Source organism: Pseudorasbora parva, chromosome 8 (genome assembly GCF_024679245.1).
Source record: "Pseudorasbora parva isolate DD20220531a chromosome 8, ASM2467924v1, whole genome shotgun sequence".
NCBI classification, from domain to species: domain Eukaryota; kingdom Metazoa; phylum Chordata; class Actinopteri; order Cypriniformes; family Gobionidae; genus Pseudorasbora; species Pseudorasbora parva.
Genome location: NC_090179.1, coordinates 34,204,427 through 34,228,597, shown reverse-complemented (window position 1 = coordinate 34,228,597; position 24,171 = coordinate 34,204,427). Strand labels below are relative to the sequence as shown.

At 35.1% G+C, this 24,171-nt stretch overlaps 1 protein-coding gene and 1 long non-coding RNA gene across 3 annotated transcripts; one reads left to right on the top strand and one right to left on the bottom strand.

Annotated features, from left to right (window-relative positions):
* Positions 1–508: 508 nt before the first annotated feature.
* Positions 509–22,445, top strand: scn2b (sodium channel, voltage-gated, type II, beta). 2 transcript variants are annotated; one of them, XR_010906777.1, is made up of 6 exons: positions 510–757; positions 15,960–16,126; positions 16,254–16,464; positions 17,941–18,136; positions 18,227–18,295; positions 18,749–22,445. XR_010906777.1 is itself a non-coding variant. In XM_067451005.1 (5 exons), the coding sequence occupies exons 1-5, from the start codon at positions 676–678 to the stop codon at positions 18,777–18,779; spliced, it is 687 nt and encodes a 228-aa protein (XP_067307106.1). In that variant the 5' UTR covers positions 509–675; the 3' UTR covers positions 18,780–22,445. The 2 variants fall into 2 exon arrangements, 1 of the variants encoding a protein (XP_067307106.1); XM_067451005.1 differs by lacking the exon at positions 18,227–18,295 and having other exon boundaries at positions 509–757.
* Positions 7,030–8,996, bottom strand: LOC137085247 (uncharacterized). Its single transcript, XR_010906942.1, has 3 exons — positions 8,823–8,996; positions 8,213–8,256; positions 7,030–8,046 (listed from the first exon to the last, which is right to left on the bottom strand). It is a non-coding gene; the product is annotated as an uncharacterized lncRNA (long non-coding RNA).
* Positions 22,446–24,171: the final 1,726 nt, after the last annotated feature.

The window sequence follows — 24,171 nt, the reverse complement described above, 5'->3', positions numbered from 1 at the left end:
TGCTCACTCTGTCCTTTGAGATTTGACGTACCACAGACCAAGTATTATTAACACAATAAAACTTGTGGTTAAAACAATATTGACATCAAGGCACGGTTTCAAAATCTTCCACTTTTAAACCCGTTTTCAAAAGTTTGCGTTTTCAGGCCCCCAAACGCCGTTGTCGTGAAAATGAAGTGGCAAAATGTTTTTTTTTTTGTTGAAAACGGTGCCATGTTAACGGCCCCTTAATCTCTATTAAGTGTGGAGTTAAGGAGAGGAGAGGTGGTCTTTCTGCAAGCTAGTGCGTCATTTTTTTTGTTTTGCGTCAACGGACGCGTGTATTTTCTTCGACTGATTTCTGATTGCACTGAATCGAGCAGGGACATGTAATATATTGATACATCCTGTTTTTTCCCAGATCGTGTGAAATTATTGATATGCCATCTGATGTTCTGCTAGGCCTATTATAATAGTTTTATATTATAACGTTGCAACGTTTGAAAGCTCAATTAAAACAAATGACAAACCACAACCATAATATCAACCAGTGCTCCTGCTACAGACACTGCCAGCCATATCATAGCACAAAATAAAAACATTTCCGCGGTTTTATATATTATTGAAACGGAAAAATAGATCTCAAACGCATTTTTTAATACTTATTTTCCGATACGTTTATTGTCAGCGACCAAAATGACCATTTTATTGCATTCTGGGAAAACGCAGTGGGCGTCCGCTTTGAAATTATCCTGTGTTGCAATGGTGATGTTTTTGGGTAAGTAAAAAAAGGCTTCTGCTATGGACAAAAACAATAAAAAGCCCATCATAAAAATGATACTTTGACATGTTAACGATTTCTATGTACCAGCCAAACAGATGTGATTACAATCAGGTTTCCCTGCCTATAGCCTATTATTGATATTATGCGTTACAGGAAAGAATGCAATTCTCCATCAGCATTATCGTTGCGTTTTATCGTGATCCATTGTGAGAGCATTTAGATCAGATGAGTATGGAACGCAAAGCAAATCATAAAATATGGGTGATTTATTTTATTTTTTTCCCATTCGTTGTCAAAAAAAAGAAAAAGAAAAAATAGTAAACAGCACTTCTGTGTTATTTATTTATTTATTTATTTATTTATTTATTTATTTATTTATTTATTTATTTATTTATTTATTTATTTATTTATTTATTTATTTATTTATTTATTTATTTTCCCCAGACAAGCAGCTTTGATGATATTGAGCATTGCTGCCTTTTTTGTATGATCTGTTAAGCATCATATTGATGATGTAGCTACACTCTTCATGGTTCATTAAATCGGTAGATGGCGGCAAGTGAAATTGTTTATGAGTGAGTGAGTCATGGAATCTTTAACTCAAATGATTCCCTAAAATGCAGACTCATTCAGGAACTCAATTTGAACTCAAATTTGAACTCAATTTTACTACTGAAACTTCTTCTTCCTCCTCCTCAGTATAAATGTACACTATCATTCAACAGTCGTTATGATAGTATTATTCTTATTATTATTATTATTATTATTCAGCAATGCATCAAAATGACCATTGTTATAAAAATCTGTTCATTCCAAATATATTATTTTCAACTTCTACAAATATGTAAGTTTCCTCAAAAATAGTATTCATTACAATTGTTTTCAACATTGATAATAATAAAAAAAATGTTTCTTGAGCATCAAATAAGCCTATTAGAATGATTTCTGAAGGATCATGCTCTGAAAGCTAAAGTAATGATGCTGAACATTCAGTTTTACAATCACAGGAATAAATTATATTTCAAAATATATTTAGATAGAAAAGTGCTAATTTCAAGGGCAATACTTTATAAAACTTGCTACTGTGTTTTGATAAAATAATGCATCCTTGCCAATGTTTAAATAGTTACAAACTTAAACTTAAAACTATACAAAAATTAAAATATAAATACACTTATATATATATATATAATCTTTAACTCAAATGATTCCTTTAGAAAAGCAGACTCATTCAGGAATGAAGACTAAACTAGCTCTGCTTTGGCTTTATTTGGAACCATGAGAACTGGCAATAGCCTTTTGTAAGATACAATTCAAAAACTGAAAGCAGGAGAGAAAGTGTGTGACATTTGATTTCGTCATAACTAGTAACATCCACATATTATTTAACGTTTAAAGACATGCAGAGGAACAACACTTTCAAACAATAATAACAGTAATATCAGTTAAATGGGAAATGTGGAGAACATTTTCCTGGGTGAGCAAATAGGGCTTAATGGAGTGAATCAATATTTAATAGACCACACGTTTCACTTTGTAAATACAAAGTGATTCAGAGCAACAAAAAAAAGAAAAGAAAAAAAAGAAACTGAATGTCTGAACAAACACAATGAAAATCATAATCAACCAATGCGCATGTTCTGGTTATTCTGTGAAAAGGTTTACTGCTGTATTTCTGTCCTCATGAGACTGCTGCTTTTGAACATTACATGAGGATTATTTATTTCAACAGAAGGCAGATGACCTACTTTGCTGTGCTTAATCCATAGCTATGTATAGTCCATAAAATTTAATGAATTAACGTTTTCTTACTGAACTATATTTCATTGTACTGTAGACTTTACATTAAGGAAAAAGAGCTACACACACCAAAATAGTTTTCGTTAAAAATATGAGACTAGGGAGGTTGCATTCAAGTTCAAGTGAATTAAGTGCAGTTTCTCTATAAAGTCAGCAGAGGGCGTAGAATGCAGGATTTTAGTGACAGAAGATAAACACAAGCTCCAAAAAATCCTCCTACTTCCCATCCTGAAAGATGTGGCCAGATAAAAAGCATCAACTTTTAGACAGTTTCTAAATATACACTACATATGCAAAGACATTCGGCAGAGTTCATGTCTGCAGCTCAGATGCTCATATTTCATGTAGGTTAATTCATTTATTTATTAATGTAAAATGCATGTCAGTTGGTTTGATATTTTGATATTTATTGCGATAGCAAATTTAAATGTTCTGTGTACAGATATATTTTGGCCCTCTATATGAATTTAAATACAAATATCAATGCAGGAAACTTTCAGTTTTCTTCCTCTAGAGAAATTGGCCTCAGTGACTTTCATTTGCAAAATTATTTACACTTCAATACCGCATCCAGGTATAAAGATGCATACTATGAATTGTAGAAATATTTTGCGCAAGTTAATAATTTCTGCTTTTTGAAAACATCATTTGAACTCAAATTTTGAACTACTAAAACCTTCTTTAGTATAAAGATACACTACTGTTCAAAAGGTTGTTATTTAGTTTTTAGTTTTTTTAAGATATGAATATTTGCATTCCGCAATGTTGCATTCAAAAGATCAATGGTTCAAAAAAAGTTTCAAGTAAATGTTATTTTTAATTTTCTAACTTGTATTATTATCAATGTTAAAACAATTTTAATTATTTATTATATTAATATCTTTGAGGAAACGTTTATTGAGCATCAAATCCACGTATTAGAATGATTTCTTACGGATCATAGACTGAAAACTGGAGTAATGGTGCAGCAAATTCAGCTTTAAAATCACAGGAATAAATTATATTTTAAAATAGATTTCAATAGAAAAGTGCTGATTTAAATTGTAATACTTTACAATACTTGTTTCTGTATTTCGATCATTAATACATCCTTGGTGAGCATAAGATACTTTTTTTCAAAGAAATAGGCTACAAATCTCATCAACCCCAATCTTTTTTTTTAAAGGTATACAAACATAAAAGATAAATAAACTATAGATAATATACAAAGTCTACACCAATATATCGGAGTAAATCTAACTATAAGAATAATAGTTTAAAATAATATTTTAGAATGCATACAGTAAATGTATGTATTTCTTTGTTTTATTATGCTACCGTTTTGTTAGTCTTAATTTAAAGGGACAGTTCAACCACAAATAAAAATATAGCATTTACTCATGGCCATTTCATTCCAAAACTATAGGATGTTCTTTCTTCCGTGGAACATTGTTCTGACTCCTTTTATTCAATAAAAGTGGCTGGTACCAAGAGCTGTCATAAACTTGTTCTTTTTGTGTGGAACAGACTACAATTTAAGATATTAGTTACTGACAATTTCGCTTGCAAGTTATTCAATTTTATTCTGTGGAAAATAGCTGCTCGGACATTCTGCTACTTCATTCTGACCTTTATGAGGGTGAGTAAATGATGACAAAATATCATTTTTTGGTTGAACTGTCCCTGAAAATAGCGGATCGATGGATAAAATCCAACTGCGGTGACAGTTGTCTGTAAGCTGGATATGACATATGGTAGATTATGAGAAAACAATTGCTCTTAAAAATCTGTTTTCACTGAAATACAGATGTCTCGCTCTTCTGATTTACTGTGCAAACATGCCATGTTCACTGTTTTGCCTGCAATATTTCAGTCATTAGGCAGCAACTAAAATGCAGTGTGTTTAAACTTTCTGCATTTAAACTTATTTGTGCCACATGCTTTAAAATCCCTATACACATGCACAGTGTGAAATGGGGTCAGAATTGTAACTTTAGGGGTACAACCGCCCGGGGCAGTACCCTTAAAAGGACATCTTTGTATTCTAAGGTACTAATATGCAGCTTTTAGGAGCAAAAAAAAGTTACAAAGATGTCCTTTTAAGGGTACTGCCCGGCACCGAGCTGTTATACTCCTAAAGGTACAATTTTGACACCCTTTTTCTGTGTACTGTTTACTTGTGAAATAAAAGAGATGCTTTCTGTGACTATAAGAAATATCACATATACGTGAGTGCAGTGTGATACAAATAGTGTCTGTCTCAGTGCTGTTAGACTATTTCAAGCACAATTGAAATGTATATATCAATATAGCCTACAGAAATATACATTATTTATAAGTCAAAATCTGCTAAGTGGTAATTAAATGGAACAAATCATATAATAATTTATAATCTTTCATTTGAAAATGTAACATTGTAACTTTGATAAATGACTTAATCTTTTAAACAACTGAGAAGTGTGTGTGAAACTTTTTTTTTTTAACCACCGATATAAGTATAATCAATATTATTGATAATATTTAAATCAGTGATGTCAGAGAATGAATTTGTGCATAAAAAAATATCCGCCAAAACCAACATTTTGAACGCTCTCAAAGCCAGCAAAGTTTTTCAATCGGATTGACGTTTATTCTCTAGTGTGAAGTATAATTTCAGTGTGTAAGGAACACATTTATCGTAACATGCGTTATGTATTATGCAAATTATCGTCTCGGACAGACAGCATGTTAAAGCGTCTAAGGCCATTTTTTTTCTCTCTCCTCTCGGAAAATTATTTTTAATTAGAGTTTTCCGGTAGTGTGGGTTTTCCAGGAAATGCGCTTACTCTGCTTCTCATAAATACTACAGTGTATTGTGCATGTCATTTTTTTGACGGACATCGATGCCGTGATATTCAAGTGATGTGGATTTAAAAACAGATGGATCATAATATTGATCATATTTATTTGTGTCTTAGCTAGCAAGTATTATAGCGATGTTTTTAGTACTAATTTTCTAACAAAAATATGTTTTTTGATGGACGTGATAACATGCATAAGTGGTGAACAACATTTGATTTTTGGGTAGTTGTAAAACATGTTGGAGGTGTTCAAAATGCATTTTGCGTAGTTCATTATACTTATTTTACGGAATGAAGTATATTTCGTGGCTTAAGGAGGGTATCAGACAGTTTTTATCAATCTTGTGTATCTATAGGGTAGTACTGAATCCTTCCTATATCAGAAAAGTCTTTAGTTTTATCATATTTATAAAAGACAGATACACTGTACTGACGGAGCTAAAGAGTCACAGGTTTACTTGATGTGCACTTACAGAACATACAGACATTTGAAGCAGTTTTACTCACCGCCTGCAGATCCAATGCATGACCGTGAGCAGGGCCGGCGTTTGCTATAGGCGAGCTAGGCGGTTGCCTAGGGCGACAATTGTGTTAGGGGCGCAAGCGCGCTCTAGTGCCGCCCATTACTTCCCATTAAGCATAGAATCGAAACAAGCGAAATACAACATAATAATCATTAAACATGATCATCATAGGGCGCCCCCTCAGCCACACGTTTAATTACTTATCAACCTGATTATTAGATTGAATTGATGGTGATTATTGATTATTAGTTCAGGCGTTAGGTCAGGCAAGTGCTCATCTTGCGCGTTCATCAAAAGTGAGGCGTCTAAACCCGCGGATGCACAGGGACGGAAAAAGAGAAAAAAAGAAAGGAAGAAAATCGAAAGAAAGCCCAGTATAGAGGTTAGTCTTCTTATCTCAGCCAATAAGTTGTCAAACTAAATAAAATTACTTAGTATCAATCTTATCAACTAATATTTATTTTATAAATATTATTAATATTGTCACTAAGCTATCACTTGCTAGTTTTCTACATAATTACTATACGTATTGCAAACATAACTTCACTGACAATAATCTACAATAACCTAAATGGATGTCATCAAAAGTCCAGTTCGTTATGAATATGGATAACGTATGCATGTTATTTATGAAAAGTACAAAAACTCTCTACGTGGGCGTCGGAAGGAAATAAATACGGCCTCTCGTTTTTTTTTTTTTTTTTTTTACTGGAGCAGCCTAACGATAGATGCCATATTATTTACATTAAACACAAATATGCTGTGTTCACCAAGTTCTTTACAGTGGCTGTAGTGTAGTGGTACGGCGCATCCCACATGGAAAGAACCTATATAAACATATATGTTTTAATATAGGATTTGATATAGGTTTTTAATATATGTGACATATATAAAATTGGCCGTTTTCCTATATTATATGTACATATATGCACATATATGTATATATGCACATATATGTACATATATGCACTCATATGTGTGCATATATGCACCTAAATGTTCACCTACACTGTAAAAAAATTAATTACAGTATATTAATGTTAATTATAATTTATTAAACTGTGGAAAAACGGATCAATTATGTTAAATTACACATAAAACATCAAATTTTCAAATTTATTTTACAAACCTGCTGTCCATCTACAGTAATTTACTTTTAAAATATATGTTTTCTATGTACAATAACTAAGATATTATTTATAAAAATGCAGTAAGCACATCAATTCAAAAACATGTTTGCATATTTACAGTATTAATATTTATTTGAACAGAACCACTCACAACTTCAACCTCTAAATTAAGTAGGCCTACTTGTACATAAATAGCAACCTTTACAGCCAATTTCTGTTAAATTTACAAAATATTGTACAGAAACTGCACATTTACATTATTAGTCATTTTACATAACACATATGTCAAGTTACTTCTGTTGTAGGAAATACAAGCTTAGTATATAATTTAGAATATGCAAAAATATCTACATTAAAAGACAATTATCTTTCTATTTTTATACTGTCACATTGCAGTTATTATTTTACACATGTACAATTAAATTTTATCCAAAGCAACTTACAAATGAAGAGTATGGAAGCAGCAATAAGTGCAGTGACAATTTTTAGTTAGTCTAGCAGTTTTGTGAAACAGAAAAGAGCTAGTTTTAATGGGTCATGTGTTCACAAAAGAATGCATCTTTAGTGGTCTCCTGAAAATGGCTGGAGTTAGTCAGGTTATTCCACCAGCATGGAACAGTCCAGATAAAGGTCTGTGAAAGTGATTTTGTGCCTCTTTGGGATGGCACCACAATGCGCCAATTGCCTTCACAGCGCAAGTCTTCACAGTGCATCAGCAAACACTGATGCCAGTGGCTGGAACATGAGCTTGGATGAGTTGTGTAGCATGTTTCGATAGGAATGGCCTGATCATCCCAATGCTGTACAAGGAAAATCTAAAGATCGGGCAGTTCTAGCAATGTGGTCTGTGAAGATTAACTGATCAGTTATAACACAAAGGTAGGGCTGGCTGAAACCACGAGCACTTCCGTCTTGGCGAGGTTGAGTTGAAGGTAAAGGTCATCCAGGTGAAGGTCGGAAATTTCCATCAAGCAGGCTGAGATGCGAGCAGCTATACGGCTGATCATCCGCTGGAATGAAGGGTAGAGAGCTGTGTCAGGATAGCAGTGATAGGAAAAGCCATGTTTCTGAATTATTCTAGTTGCAATTATAACAAAATACTATTCAAAACAGCTGCATGATAAGATGCAAACAAAGAATTTGTTGAATGAGAAGAACAGTGCCCTTATTCCACACCTGCAATGCTCACCTGCTGTAGACCTCCAGTCTTTCCACAGGACCTGAAATCACACAAAAAAGCATAAAAAAATTATACAAATAAAAAAAATAGGACTATTACATTAATTAAAACATGCCAGCATGTTTTACTGAGACCAAAAACCTCAACCTAATGTGATCTGGAAGACTTAACGTTAGCTGCATCATATAACTCTAGGGGTGTAACGTAACTGTCCAATCATCTGGATCGATGATAATATAATATATTTTCATTTTTCCAGAGCTATATATATATATATATATATATATATATATATATATATATATATATATATATATATATATATAGGCCTATAGTTAATCGATAAAGTTAGTTCATTGTTTCAAAAGATATAATGACGGTAACATAACTACCACAACCTTTCAAACTTTATGAATAGCTAAGTTAATCTTGGTTAAACAGTTGGAAAATTGAAAGAGGCCTGAACTGCTATAATTTTCAGTGTTTTACTCTCAACGCCAGTCATGTGACTGAACACCGATTAGAAATGTTAACAACAGCTTTAAAACAACCAACAACATCAATGTGCAGCCACACGATATAAATATCATAGAATGAGACTCTTACCTCAGCCCAGTGATCGGTTGATATGATGGCCGCTGCTTGTCAAAAGTCGCTGTAGTTGCCGAGACATTCTCGCTGAAATGGCGCGTTATTTTTCCTCACATAGTTCCGAGATCCTGCTCACGGCTGCTCAAATCCAGTTAATCTCACGACTCACTTCACGAGTGTAGCTTAGCCTAATATCAAATCACCCGCTCTAACATCACTGTAACGTTACCTCTCCGCAAACTGTTGTGGGCGTGACTAACGGAAAATTAACCGGCAGCAAATTTGAAACTGCGTCACGCGCGCGCGCATGCAAGCACACGCACATGCACACACACAGCTGCATTTGCAACTGGATTTGGAAACCCATCAAATGTACATGAATAGATGTGGTTAGGAAATTTAGGGGAGAATTAGTCAGTGCAAAAAATTATCAAAATTAGCTTCTTTTTTTTTGTTTGCAAGACAAGGTTAAAAGATTAGTAGCTACAATCCAATTTATAGTTTGACTAATATGTATAGGCCTAATGTACAAATACTATTATTTAGCCTAAAACAACTCACTAACCAGCACATTATCTTAAATGGTAAGTAAAACATGTTGAATGACTGCTGATTTCTGTAGTTAAACATTCGTTTACTTTTTTCTAATTTTACAAAAAAAAATCTGTAAAATATTAATCACACTTTTATGTATAGGCTAAAATTACATATTATTCTGTAAAAATCCATCTTAAAAAAAAACACAGATGTAATAGGCTACCAGAATACAAGCAATTCCTGTAAATTTAATAGTCGAAATTTAAATTACAGCGAATATCTGTAAAACACCAGGCATTTCTTGTATAATGAAAAAACAGAAAAATTCTGTAAAAACAAAAAACAAAACAAATAATACAGACCATAACCTGTAAAATTACATTGAGCTATGACCGGATCCTGCCATGAGCTGAGACATATCTTATATGGCTTATATGTGGATATAAAGAAGCAATACAGGAGACCTATATGGCCTGATATGCACATATATGCACCTCAATTTTACCTATATGTGGAATATATGTGCATATATGCAGCATACATATTATCATATATGTGCATATATGCAGCATACATATTATATATGTGCATATATGCAGCATACATATTATCATATATGTGCATATATGCATATGTACATATAAGCTGCATATATGTTTCATATATGTGCATATATCCTCATATAGGTTCTTTCCATGTGGGATGGCATCAAGATTTGATGCAGATCGATCAGAGGTTTGATCCTGCCTTTTGCCACACTCGCTCTATTCCCTTTTCCCATCACATACCAGATCGGAAAGGCATATATTTTCAATAAAAAGTGAGAAAATGTTTGAAAAGTGGAAATAAAGCGGCAAACGTGTTTAACTCGGTTACGGGTAGGCCTAGGAAAACAGACGTGCTGAATTAGAATAGAGACGATAAAAGTGAGTGGAGTGGGGTGGGGTGGGGAGGGGTGGGGGGCGCAAAAGTCCATCTCGCCTAGGGCAACCAAAGAGCTAGAGCCGGCCCTGACCGTGAGCCTTTATCGTTTGGAACCGTTCCATCTTTCATCTTTAGACAATCTGCAAATCCAGAGTTGAACTGTACCTTTTTTATAAACCATAGTCGCCGAAATGCAGGGAACAAACAAAAACATTTGCGCGACTTCGCCGCTGCTCCGGAAAAACAAACTCCATCCACTGTCCCCTTAATGATAGCTGGGTTCTTTGGGAAGTGAAATTATGTCTTGCCCTAACAACTAAAAACACATTTCTATGGTGACATTGTTGATTTCATGAAGCCCTGTGACCTCAGCTGACGACTTCCTTAAAGCCGTGCAAATCGCATTCATAGGCGTACTTTTGCTCTCTCGCTCTGGTCGACGTGTGCGTGTACATGTGCGTGTATGTGAGCCCTTCTGGGAGAAGTGCCCGTACAAGGAAATTCTGCACTTCACCCTTAAAAATATAAAGGTGCCAGGAAGAACCAAAAATGGATTTTCACAGTGATAGTGAAGAACCATTTTTGGTCCCCAAAAGAACCGTTTTGTGAAAGGCTCTTTGGATATTAAAGGTTCTTCACAGAACCATACAACCTGACAAATAACCATTTGAGAACCTTTATTTTCAAGTTGTTGACGTGTTGTTGACGTCGCATAAACCCATACTCCCAAAAAAAAAAAAAAAAAAAACGTTACGAAGCTTCTGAGAAACCGGAAGGAATTTTTTTTTTGCACAGAAATACTCTTGAATTTTCGGCCATGGGGATCCAAGTCTTTAACAATGTTAAAAACTGAATACGTGAAATAGCATTAGTCCGCCGCTTTAAATAAAACTGACCATTATTACCCCTTAGCTGATTTTGACTCTATATTATTATTATTATATTTTTTTGTTTGTTTGCGTGTGCATGCATAGCTCCACAATGTACTGCGTACCTTGTCCACATTTCTCCTTTAACCATAACCTTGAGAGCAGTGAAAAAGAGGACACAGACAGAGAAGGGAGGGTGGAGAGAGAGAGAGAGAGAGAGAGAGAGAGAGAGAGAGAGAGAGAGAGAGAGAGAGAGAGAGAGAGAGAGAGAGAGAGAGAGAGAGAGAGAGAGAGAGATACACTGCAGTATTTTAGGCCTACAGCAGTGAATATTGATACATAAGCATCAAATCGGCGCCCCAAGAGTGGGCTGGAGACAGCAGTATTCAGACCCCTTTCATGTTCATATAAACCCAAACAGTCATGTAAGAGAGTATACATTGTTGCTTTTTAACTACAACATTGAGAGAGAATTATTTACTGATTTCTCCAAGAAAATGCATGAATTCAGTGATGTAATGTGCATGGGGTATGCGAAGGAGTTTTAAAGCATCTCTGCTGTAGCACAGAGCGCAGAGAGTAACCGACTAAATATACATGAAAGTAAAAGGGTGGGTGGGGACGACATTGACGTAGTGCCGGTATTGAGTAACACGCCTGGCCGAGTGCTGACTCTGCGTGTGTGTGTGTGTGTGTGTGTGTGTGTGTGTGTGTGTGTGTGTGTGTGTGTGTGTGTGTGTGTATTTATGCTGAACATGCGTGTGTGTCTCTGAGTGTGTATATTACAACCCACACTGAAAGTGTATAGGAGACTGACATGATGGAGTGCTGCATTATTTGTAGCACAAAACGCTATGCATATAATGTATCCTTGTATACCTGTATAGTTAAAATGTTGCTTTGTAAGCACTTTGAGTATAACGCACTAGTATTATAATTCTATAAATCATAATAGTTACTGAAGGTAATCTCATACACATGGGGTTTGTGTGTGTATGTGTATGCTGAACACAGCTGCTGTAGTTCTTGCTTTCTATCCATGAGGACACCTGATTTTTCTAGAGGGAGGGGGGCGGACTAAACTGCAGCACTTTGAGGGGGTGGGATGGGATGGGAGGGTGTGACGAACTTGCTGCTACTACTGCAGAGAGCCAGGCCGATAAAACATAACTGCTGCAGCAGTGGGAACTTGTCCAGAAACACAAAACTCCTGACTGCAGAGGGATGAAATGGTGCATAGGTGGAGACAATAAACCTTTCTGATAGACAACATTATGACATTTTGTCCGTTGATACAATGCAAATAATGTCATCTAGTGTAAGCTATAAGCTTAAATGATTAGTTCACTTCAAAATGAAAATGTCCTGATAATTTACTCACCCCCATGCCATCCATGATGTTCATGTTTTTTTTAGTCCTTATTTCTTTTTTTTGAGGAAAACATTTCCATTTAATGGACCTCAATGGCAACCAAAATATTGAAGGTCCAAATCAATGCAGTTTCAAAGGGCTTCAGAGAGCTCTGCATGATCCCAGATGAAGAATAGGGTCTTATCTAGCGAATCCATTGGTCATTTTCTAAATAAATAAAAAGAAAGAATAGAAAAGTAAATTGTTCATCTTTCGCTGCTCTGCGACCTGCCAGGGAGTGCGCAATCACTTCGGAAAGGTCACACTAGACGTAGGCGGACGTACCGCCTGTGTTTACAAAGTACTCGTGCATAGACTATAGCAAACATCCTTTAGCAAAAATTGGTTAAACAATGATGTAGGATGATTTTAAAGTTGGAGATGGAGTTTGTTTTTTGTTTTTTTGAAAAGGGCGTTTGTTTTAGTGTTCGCACGTCCGCTTGGGGCAGTCCTTCCGCCTACTTCTAGCGTGACCTTTCCGACGTGATTGCGCAATCCGTGGCTCATCGCAGAGCAGCGCAAGATGAGCAATTTAGGTTAAAAAGTAAAAAACATTGGTAAAATAGACTGCATTTATATAGCGATTTCAACAGACAATTGGCCAGGTGGAACCGGGGATCGAACCCCCAACCGGTTTGTAGACAACCTACATGAACCACTGAGCCATTGCCGCCCCAAAAGTATATGAATGTAAATTTTTTCTTGAAAATGACAGATGTTTTTGTTAGATAAGACCCTCATCTGGAATCATGCAGCTCCTCTGAAGCCCTTCAAAGAACTTTGAAACTGCATTGATTTAGACCTTTAACCCATTGGTTGCAATTGAAATGCATTACGTGAAGAAAAATCCTGGAATGTTTTCCAAAAAAACTTAATTTCTTTTCAACTGATGAAAGAAAGACATAAACATTTTGGATGAGATGGGTATATTATCAGGAAATGTTCATTTTAAAGTGAACTAATCCTTTAATACAGATAGAAATAAAGAATTTATCATGTTTTCTACATGAGACTTTTCCACCATCAGGTCAAACCATTCTCATTGCTTAAAGGGGTACTTCAGCGCTGGGAATATGAATCTGTATTTAAACTGAGTTATTAATGTAGTAGAAATGTGAAATTATTTTTGAATTTTGTGCTTTCGACTAAGAAAAGACAGAAAATGTATTTTTGTCTCATGGGGATGAAAGACAACAATTCCCAGAATGCTTCGCTGCTCTACGAGGCCACTCCCAAAGCCACCGCTACTAAATCACTGTGACTGGATCACTTTCACATTCCCACTGCGACAGTGTTCATTTTTATAAAACCAGTTCAGTTAGAGAACAGACACTACAATTAAAATCTGAACGTGTCTGTTTAATATGTGATTTAGCTGCTGAGGGAGTCTCACAGCCTAAACGCTGCAGGAGTCAGATTACATACATTCGTGATGAGCTGAATGAGCTCTCATGATGAGACCCGAGGTAAACGCGACCGCACTCACGGCATAAATTCACAGCGCGTGTTCAGTATGGTGTGATTTCAGTTCATGCCTTTGGAAGCTTAACTTTCATAGGAATTCATTTGAGAAGTTGAAACACTTACTTTGCTCAGCCGGCCGCACCGTTTACATGAATGCCTGAGGCTGCAGCTGCGAGCTGAGCTGTGAGTGTGATCTCCCACCCCCCATGTGCGAGTTGAAAACGTGGAAATGGCTCCCTCTGCTGGCTGTAGTCTTTAGCCTCTGGCCAAAAATTCCTCTGATGACACAAATTGATGCAATCATTCGAATATACAACAGTGTTTCTACTGATACAAAGCCATATGTTAATCACTGACGTAACCCTTTAACTATTCCATTATGTGCCAGTCCAGCCCTTGCGGACGGATATGGTTTAATTTTCTACTGTCCAGCCTCGGTTCATCTGCATTGGCTATATTCATCAAAACATAGGCCTCTATATTTAATAATACATTATAGATGTGTTCAGCATTCAGCAACAACTATTTGTCTGATTTTCTAGACTATTTTAAGTTGTAAAGCGAGCAGGATAAATTAAAATTTAGAGCATTGATTTGGTAAGCATGTATCATGATACTAAGCGTTGCAGCCGTTCTCGGAGCCCAATAAATGCACACTTTCGTGACGCAATGCTGCTTTGACTGTCAGGAAGAAGTCTGCTGCAGAAATCACTTCAGTGCAGGCTAGGAAAAAGTGTGTATCAAGGGTGCAAATAGGACAAATAGGACACCCAACGGACACACTCGGCAGCCATTGTAAGTCCACAAAACCGAAAGTTTATATGAAGTGTGCCATTTGGAACGGGGCAAAAGAAACTGGCAGCCAAGAGAAAAGTGACCGATCCTGAGTGAAGATGTCACTCACTTCACACATTCTACCAGCACAGTTGAGTTCAGCACAGTTAGAGGAGAATTCCAAGACCGAGAACGGTTTGTAATCATGCCTTGCCAAACCAAGTTCAAGTGGAAATATAACCGTAACCTTTTTCCTTTCCATTATTTGAACCGTTTGACCTAAAAGTGGAAAAGTTGCTATGGATTCCACATGGGAACTGTTACAAAACCATGTTTCCATTGTGCAAAGAATGTGTTTCACATGTGACCACAAGTGGTTTTGCGCATGTGGTTTTATCTGGCTTTTAACTTGTCAACATTAGAAAAAGAACATTTCCTTTAGGGATTTGTAAACAAAATGGTGCCCAGTAGAATGTTATTAAGACCAAATTTTGACATTTGAATACATTTTTCTGAGTGAAAATATCAATTTCTCAATATATTTTCCAATAATTTTGTTACCTTAGATATTAAAAACATGTACATAAAACTGTTTGAGGTTATAGTACACTACTGTTTAAAAGTTTAGGGTCGATAAGATTTTTTAAAGACATTAATACTTGAGAAAGGATGCATTAAATGTATCATAAGTAAAATTAAAGACTGTTACATTGTTAAAAAATATGTATTATATAAATATTTTATTTGTAAAATATGTATGTTCAAATTAAAGCTGTTCTTTTGAACTTTCTATTCATCCTGAAAAAAATATTATCATGATTTCCACAAAAAAATAGAAAAAATTATAAAAATGTTTTTTCTCTTCCAAAAGCCTCTTCCAATAAGAATTTACAGTCAAAAAATAGCCATTTTATGATAAGATACACTTTTAAATGTGTTCAAAAAAACATTTGTCAGTGAACAGAAGTATAAACAAGACCATTATGCATATTTTGAAAGTTTAAAAACAGCTTTCTCATCGCTTGGCAATAAAATTTTAACTTACACTTAAGTGAATGAAGTCAAGACACATTTTCGTGACTTTAGATAATAATACAAAAAAAAAACACTAATCAGGTGACAGGAAAATCAAATTGCAGGAATTATACATGTGTGTATTTACATATCTTGTAGCCCTTCCCGTGACTTCCATGGATGTGTTGGTGCCACAACAGATCAACGCTCTCAATGGGACTAATGTCAGAATCCCATGTGCATTCACCTCATGTTACAAGCTGGACCCCAGCAAGTTCGCAATGAACTGGACCTATCAGGAGACACTCAACAGCACAGAGGAGATGGTGAGAAAAAATAAGAGGTTTAAAATGTCAAATATAATCAAAATATCACTGCCTTACAAGTAACATGAATCTTTTGTTTTGTCAATTTTCTTAATCTACCTTCATCCAAAATGTCTTCTTTTACAAGTTCATGACTTATAAGAACAAGATAGCACCCCTGAAGTCAAACAGATTTGGAGATCGGGTTATGTTTTCTGGAAACCTGGATAAAAACGACCTCAGCATCACTATCTCAGATGTGCAGTTGACGGACGATGGAATCTACAATTGCTATGTGCGCAACCCTCCAGATCGCATTCCGGGTCACGGCACCATCCAGTTCAACGTCCTGACTGAATGTAAGATTTCAGTATGGGCTAAGAAGCTGTTGGACAAAATATTCAGGTCTTCAAACAGAGTTACTTCAGGACAGGCAATGATGAATGGGGTTTCTTTATTGCAGGTGTTGAGTACTGCCGTAATAATGTATTTTTGTAGATTATACCCCATTTTTTCCATTAGCCTGATAACACTTAACAAAAACCAATCCAATTTTGGATTATTGCAGAAAATTAGCTCCTGTGCCAACAAATTATTTATTTGTATTGTTCAATTTTCTTTATTTTTTTATAGATTTTATTTTGAAGCCTAAATGCAATCTGCAGAAGTAAAAACCTAAATGTAGGATATAATCGAGCTACACCATGGTAAACAACCTTAACTTGCTCAGAAAGATTTAAACTCTTGCTCCACCAAGTGTACATTTACACAACAATGATATACTAAAAAAATGAAGAGTTTTTCCGTGTACAGACAACAACGTTGTCTAAGGCTGCATTTACACTGCTGGTCTTGATGCACAATTACAATTTGGTGACTATATAAAAAAAAATTTGATGACCCGCTTACATCATCTTTTAAGATCGACCCGTACCCGATATTTGCATTTACACTGTACACTGGTGAAACAGCCCAAGACGGTCTTAACTGGAAAAGGAAGTAAAATGACGTGATATGCAATGGAAGCAGACAAAATGATTATACAATTTTTTGCTGTCTGCACATCATTCGTCTCCATCCCTTTTTCAATGATGTACGATTCGCATTTACTGGGGAATATCCGATTTGACTGCTTACATGGCAGACGCAAATGCACGTATCCGATTCAAATCAGATTTATCATCACATATGAGTGAGGCCTGAATACGATCTGAGGATATCGGAATCCATGCGTTTTTTTACTGCTTACACGTTCACATGTCATATCCGATGTGTGCCACAGGGTGCGTCTAGATTTCTAGGCTAACAAATCTGTGAAAATGATTTAAAAAACGCTATATTATGCAGCCAGGTCAGTAGTTGGCGATGTAACACTAGACGCCTATAGACTAAACACATAATCCAGATGCACATGACATCAGTTTTTCAAAAAATTCACATTTGTGCTGTTTACAAGGGAATGATAATCAAAATGCTGTTGTGTAAATGAACAGCAAAAAAAAAAATTTTTTTTTTTTTTTAGACAATGTTTTGTAAATGGCCCCTAAGACCGGCAACCTGAAAGAGAAAACTATAGAAAATGTTTAGAACTACTGTGTGCTCTAGCACCCCTAATGGCAATATTGAGACCATGCAGTACTAAGATTTTGGCTGCTTAGCATAGCCAGTTTGCCACTAGAGATAGATGCTGTAAATATTAAATCTTAGCTTTTAAATATTTTTGTTTTACACTATTATTTTCAGAATACACTTTTTCACTGAATAAATATTCTACCATGGTAAAGTTTGTTGTTAGCATCTCATCAGTTTTTTTCTTTCTGTCTTCTTCTGTCCAGTGCCACCACCAAGGGATTCGACCATTGCTGTCGCCATTGGGGCATCTGTGGGGGGCATTCTTGCTTTGCTCATTCTGTCCATGGTAGTGGTGAAGTGTATCCGTAGACAAAAGAACCAGGAGCTGATCTCAGACGAGCAGAAGATGGAGGAAGAGGGCAAAGTAGATGGAGAAGGAGGAACAGAAGAAGCAACGAAGTAAGATTTTGTTGTTGTTGAACTTTTCTTTCCCAGTATTTGAGTGCTTCATCCCTGTAAACAAACTGCTTACTTTGAATCCTGAAACAGACAGCCCTAACCCTGCCATCTTAGCCATGGAGGCCTAATGGATGGTGGAGCTCCATCATTCACGTTCTGGTAAAACTGATTGCTAGCTAGTGTGTCTTGGTGGTCATGTGACTGTGGTTGACAGTGGCCCTTTCAAGTTCTATTTCCATCTTTGTTTCATCATGTCTGTCCTTCTTGTTTTTAGGTTGAATTCTGAATTACCCGGTTTCTATCAGTGTGTTTGTTGTCTTACTTTATCTGGTTAAGTTCTGCTGTGTCTGTTTGTGGTCGTTGTTGTTATATATATATATAACATTATTACATTTTCCAACTTTATTGGAATTTTTCCTACAGAGGTTCCGACAACTGAATAATTGAATATTGAGTATTTTAAAACAATTAATTGTTTGATTAATTGTAAACTGTCATATATATATATATATATATATACGTCTTATATATATATATATATATATATATATATATATATATACGTCTTTTATTCTCACGTCTTTCTCTCATTGTTTTTCTTTTACCTTTCAGAAATTTATGCCTCCTGCCTGAAGATATGTAAAACTTGTTTGACTCTTCGTCCTGTAACGGTCTCATTCAACATTCCTCAGTTTTCTTGTGTAGCGACCAAACATGTCATGGTAGGAAGATCTCTGCCACAGTGCTATGATGTCCAATCACTGGTGAGAAATCACAAAGGGTTTTATACTGCCTCTTCTAGACATTATGGCAAGTTAAGGTGATAACAGCATCCTTATTTGGTCCACCCTTTCTTCAAAGTCAGTAATGTATTTTTTCTTCAACTACTGCCTATTAGCACTATTAATATTAGCCATCCAGTATTTCTGCTAAGAATTTTCTAAAGAGGAAAGTTTTAGATTATACAAAGTCCTCCTTAAAACTGCCAAAGTTACCTTTATGGTGTTTACACGTTTTGATAGTTTCTTGAGAAATCACTGCCCTCAACGTCCTCTTTAAGTGGAGGCAGAAACATAATGTATGTTTGTGTGTGTGCCTTCTCATTGTGCCAGTTTGCAAAAGTTTGTGCTGTTTATACAATTCAGTATGTACAACAGGAGAATATTTAGCAGTGATACCTTGAACCTACCAAAATGGCAGGACCTTGACTATCCATCAAAATCTATAATTTGCTAGATTAGCACATTATACACCTACAAAACATGTACAATCATTGCATGACAATTTGCTTATACATGATACACACAAATTGCACAAAACAAATTATCACTTTGCACAAGCATCTGGCACATTCCATGAATAGGGTATACTTTGGTGTCCCATGAATAAAAAAATTTAAAAAATTAAGACCCTGAGCAAAGTCACCTTTTGAGGTGACAACACAGTCGCCTTTGGAATGCCACAGCCTTTCGAGGCACAGATCCCATGTTGTATTTGTTATGTGTGCGACCTATTAGAAACTGTATGCCTACTATCTAACATAAAGCTAACTTAGCATGAAAAGTTGCTTTTTTTAAAATTGTGGTTTTGGCCTGTTCCACCTCAGAAGACTTAATCTTCTTTAATTTATATAACAATTAAAATCATAGAAGAGTGTCATGACCATGACCAGGTCATGAAGTCACCCGTCTATGATGTTCCGTCATCAGAATGATTTCACAAGTGCTTCACGACGCAATAAAGCAGAGGCGTTCCCACAGTGTCTCATTTCCTCTTCAGGGAACCAGAACCTTGGTTCTTTTCTCCATTACAAAAACACAACATGTTACATGCCTTGTGATGCCCCCCAAAATAAGATAAATTAGATCCTTTCCACACATTATGAATAGGGGGGAGAGAAAAAAAAGATAAAACAAATATCTTATGACAGTTGAATTTATGCCACATTTGCAACCCTGCTATAAAAATATTTTAAGGCATTTTTTTACCCTATTTATGGAAAATGCCATTTACAAAACACTGCTTTCACACACAAACATTGTCTCATTTCAGGTGCAGTGATTATGTGGCATTTAAAAACATTCTGGTGGATACTTATATTTAATGATAAAAACCAAAAAACTAATTTGATTGTTGATATTTTTGTGTTGTATGTTGCAGTGTGTTATTTGGAATGTGAGAATTTATTTCCCATGAGTATCTTCATGAACATATAAGTTCTGAATTTGTGAACACTTCATACTTTTAACCTGATAATCAAATTTCACAGCTAATCTTAAAATTCAAAAGAGGCTTAAATTGAGAATTAAACTGGGAAGCTTGCATTTACACATTTTTCGAAAAAGAATAAAACAAAACCAAAAACTGATATTTATTCCATTTAAAAAAAAAAAGTGATAGTTTCCATATCGAATTGTTTGGGAGTCCATTTTGATTGTGAAAAACGGTGATTATGAACTCACTTTCAGTGGACTCATAGTAGTAGACTGTGGACTGTGTAGTATGTAGGGAAGGGGCAGGTCCCCTACATACCATCTGCTAAATTAAATCATTTCTGCAAAGAATAGCCTCAACATTATAACAGTATGATTTTGTGTTATGTTCAGTATGTTTTAAATAGTTCTATTCAATAAAAGTAAATATATCTAAATATATATATGTATGTATAGTGTAATCCTGAATGATGTTGAAAAGTCTGTCTACTAAAATTGAAGCAGTTAATAGAAATCTAGGTTAGAACATTACATTTGTTCATTGATAAGGAGTTCATCTTTGTGGCATAACAATTCATACAATATATACTGTACAGTATTTGCCTACAAACCATAACAGTTTAAACAATTGTAGTACTTATTTTACTTCACTGTGTATAGTTACTAGGTTTGCATGCTGTAATACAACATATACGCAGCACAGGCCCAAAGCCTGGAGCCACAGTGATTTTGAGCCCAGGAGGGCTCACCCTAAGCTGGGCAAAGACAACATGTATATTGGCTTCTGTTCAGGCACTCTTTAACTCACTAAACACCCTCATGATTGGTTTAGGCTGCCTTTTTTTCACTGACAAAAGCATTATATTACACTTCGACATCTCTTATGAAAAATAAACCATTATTTTGCTACACTATAGTTTAAGCATAGTATTTGTGTTAAAACTGTGGTTGCACAAATGGAATCCACAATACACAAAAAACATGATTACTACACTTTAAGTATAATAAAACCATGGTTAATGTAAGGGATATTGTATAGATCATTACATGTATTGTTTTTTGTTATAGCACTGACACATTACCAAAAATATTACTGTAATTTGCTCCATGTTACCTCTATATTTTTTAGTAAAGGAATGTATTCTCAATTATTTTTTATTATTATTATTATTATTATTATTATTATTATTATTATTATTATTATTATTATTATTATTATTATTATTATTATTATTATTAAGCAACATGTTTAAATCAATGTGCTCATGAGGTTGTATTTTCTGTTGTGCAATCATAACTGTTACTGTTATTGCTATGTATCTGATTATAATGTAATACAAAATGACACTTACTTTGTTCACGTACACATGTAGATTGTTAATTATTGTATTTTACCACCATGTGCATTTTTGCAATTGTGTATGAGCGACACAAAGATACTCCTAAAAGATGTAACAAAATCATTAAGCTCATAATTTGATTTGCTGCACAGCAGTTAACATTAAGCCAGCTTGTGAAATACAGACTGTGGCACAGTGATTTTATGGCTGGTGCATTAACGGTTGCCATTCATAGGTTGAAATGCCTTCATCGCCAGGAATCTCGACTCTAAATCCCGAATTAACTTCTATTAGAATTAGACAATGATATCCCTGGTTACTTGGTTAGGTCATGTATTCAATATGTACTGATAGGTTTGTTATAATAGGCATGATGCTGGATCATTAAATAAACATAATTGCACTGTAAGAAGCCTCATAATATATTAAAGGTAAATTATATCACAAATATGTAACCATAATACCATATTGTTGATTGTACTGCCTTGATGTTTTCTTTAATGCATTTGCCTACACATCAAGACCATGCAAGCATAACATTTATATGGACGTAATCAATAACAGCAGTCCAGCGAGGCTGGTTGGAATGGTTTGGGGACCAGTTTATGCCCATTTTTCATTGTGCATGCCTCTGTTTTAGTATCTCTCTGAAGGTCTAACCCTGGCCTACTTTAAATGCATATGCTTGCGCTGCACCATAACTATGAGCTGTATCACTGATTGTTTTGTTTTTTTCAATAAAAACATCGAAAAATGCATTTTCTTCCTGTTTCTTATTAAACCTTTCACTAAAAATGTCTGAAAGTATTAAATATTTTCAATATTTTGTCCCCTCAATATATAATATTCTGTCATCATTCGCCCATTATGTTTAAAATCCATATGGCTTTCTTTCCTCTGGAGAAAACACATGAAGATGACCCATTCCTTCAAAAGAAATATCCAATATTACAATAGCTGTATTAAAATATTGATATTTTTCTTTTCTTTTTTTGATACAGTCAACTGAGCTACTTAAAGCTATGTTGTCTAAAACAGTAAATGGTGGCAATATGCATTACATGGAGATTTGGAGCAGGTAAGCAGGGCAGGTGTTTTTAAATAGGTTATATAGAGAGAAGCTGGCAGAGGGGGTTAAGGGGACAGCATCTCTGCAGTGTGATTAGAAAATTGCTGCACAGGCAAAAGTGAAGGTGACTCATGTATGCGAATATACACCATAGATATATATCAAAGTGGCAAATTCAGCCAGACCACAACATTGTGGCAACTTAGATCAATAGGCCTAAGCACTCTGATAATCTGCCAACAAATTTGGTTAAACAGACAACCTTGTATTGGAACTGTGCATCTTTTGATCAGTATTAATACCCCAGTCAAAATAAATGATTACTTGTTTAAACGTATTTTATTTAAATGAATCACAGGTAAATTTAGCGGTGCCGCCACTAGTGAGTCAGCAAGACAGGTGTAAAATCAAACATCTGGTATAAAAACCCTTTCAATCAACAATTCAATGCTGTAATTAGTCAGTTTTTAACATAGGTGGACAGTAACTAAGTACATTTACTTGAGTACTGCACTTAAGTACAATTTTTGAGTATCTGTACTTTACTGGAGTATTATTTTTTTCTGGAAACTTATGAATTTTACTTCACTACATTTGAAAGACAAATATCGTACTTTTTACTCCACTACATTTCTATCTAGGTCAAAAGTCGTTTCTGTTGCAGCTCTGAAAGTCGGTGCATGATTTCTTTCCTTCTTTAAAAGGTTTTTTTTTTTTTGTTGTTGTTGTTGTTTCAGACAGTCTATCAGGAATCACTCTTATAGGGTCATACATATTTCCCCAACTTTTTTTGAACACTGATCAGTTCATACCAAAATGGAAGAAGATGGTTCTTAGGCACAAGTGTGTGCACCCATAGCCACACTTTGAAAGTATGTTTCAGTTTAAAAAAAAAAAAAAAAAAATATCTAGATTAGTTAAGATGGCATACACTTGGTGCATTCGGCCTTAAAGTGACAGCAGCTGGGTAAAGAGCTTTGCAACTTTTCTACAAGTATTTAAATGAGTTTAAGTTAGTCGTATGCTAGTATGTCAGATGGAGCATCACTGAATGGCTTAAACCATTATGACAGTGTGCATTTATACAACAATAATAAAGTAATGCATTGGCATAAAAAAGAAATTTACTTTTATACTTAAGTACTTTTGAAAACAAATACTTCTGTACATTTACTTGAGTAAAAATCTGTTTTTACAACTTTCACTTGTAACGGAGTAATATTTGACCAGTAGTGCTTTTACTTTTACTCAAGTAATAGAGTTGTGTACTTTGTCCAACTCTGGTTTTTAAAAGTGCTTGTTTCTATTTTCTTATTTCTATTGGTAATTCTGTGTATAATACTCAAATTATAAACTACAATTTATGTACAGTGTGACCACTCTTACCTGTTACCTTAACTTATTCTGACCCTT